Here is a 1,265-nt window from a genome sequence, read left to right as displayed (position 1 = left end):
CTTCCCCACTGTGTCCCCACCATGTCCCCAGCACATCCCCAGGTCCCCACCGTGTCCCCACTGTGTCCCCACCACGTCCCCAGGTCCCCACCACGTCCCTAGGTCCCCAACTTGCCCCCACTGTGTCCCCAACCTGTCCCCGGGTCCCACCACTTCCCTACTGTGTCCCCACCATGTCCCCAACACATCTCCAGGTCCCCACTGTGTCCCCGACATGTCCCCACCACGCCCCCAGGTCCCCACCATCTCCCCACGACATCCCTAGGTCCCCAACTTGCCCCCAGCGTGTCCCAAACATGTCCCCGGGTCCCACCACTTCCCCACTGTGTCCCCACCATGTCCCCAGCACATCCCTGGGTCCCCAACACATGCCCAGCTCCCCACCATGTCCCCACTGTGTCCCCAACGTGTCCCTGACGTGTGCTCAGCTCCCCACTGTGTCCCCAGCATCTCCCCACCACATCCTTAGGTCCCCAACTTGCCCCCAGCGTGTCCCCAACCTGTCCCCAGGTCCCACCACTTCCCCACTGTGTCCCCACCCTGTCCCCATGATGCCACCACGTCCCCCCCACCCCCACCTCCCTTCCTGCCACCGCGTCCCACGAACCCACCGTGTCCCCCGCTGCATCCCAGCCACGTCCCTGTGCCTGTGTCCCCTTCCCTGGGTGACAACGCTGTCCCCACCGTGTCCCCGCAGGTGGAGCTGGCCACGGGGCAGTTCCCCTACCAGAACTGCAAGACGGATTTCGAGGTGCTGACGAAGGTGCTGCAGGAGGACCCCCCGCTGCTGCCCCCCGCCATGGGCTTCTCCGGGGACTTCCAGGCCTTCGTCAGGGACTGGTGGGTGACAAGCCACCCTCCCCAGGGCTGGGGACACGTCCCCAGGGTGTCCCCACAGTCCCCCCCCTTCCCCTCTCCCACAGCCTCACCAAGGACCACAGGAAGAGACCAAAGTACAACAAGTTACTGGTGAGTCCCCGGGGCCACGGTGTCGCGTCCCCCCCCCAGCTGTCACTGTCACACGTGTCCCCAGAGAGGGTCCCCGGCGCTGTCCCAGGGTGCGCACGTGTCCCCTGCCCGGGCAGGCGCGTGCTGCCATCCCTGGGGGCGTCCTCAGCCTCCCTGTCCCCCTCCCTGTCCCCATGCACCAGCGTCTGGTGTCCTTGTCCCTGTCCCCCCTGCCTGTGTCCCTGTCCCCATCCCCGTGCCCATGCATGTCCCCACTCCCACGTCCTGGTGTCCGTGTCCTTATGTCCCCATTGTCC

General features: G+C 66.9%; 1 protein-coding gene across 1 annotated transcript in view; it reads left to right on the top strand.

Annotated features, from left to right (window-relative positions):
* The window catches only part of LOC104129979 (dual specificity mitogen-activated protein kinase kinase 7), a gene marked incomplete at its 5' end in the record, with an annotated part of 4,081 nt that overhangs the window by 1,948 nt on the left and 868 nt on the right, over positions 1 to 1,265 (top strand). The window contains 2 exons of the mRNA XM_035898434.1: positions 634 to 840; positions 924 to 1,152. Of these exons, the coding sequence (XP_035754327.1) occupies positions 634 to 840; positions 924 to 1,152 (436 nt within the window). The remainder of the gene's footprint in view (positions 1 to 633; positions 841 to 923; positions 1,153 to 1,265) is intronic.

Source organism: Egretta garzetta, unplaced genomic scaffold (assembly GCF_000687185.1).
Source record: "Egretta garzetta isolate BGI_Z169 unplaced genomic scaffold, ASM68718v1 scaffold677, whole genome shotgun sequence".
Taxonomy (NCBI): Eukaryota; Metazoa; Chordata; class Aves; order Pelecaniformes; family Ardeidae; genus Egretta; species Egretta garzetta.
This window is presented reverse-complemented; position numbering and strand designations above follow the sequence as displayed.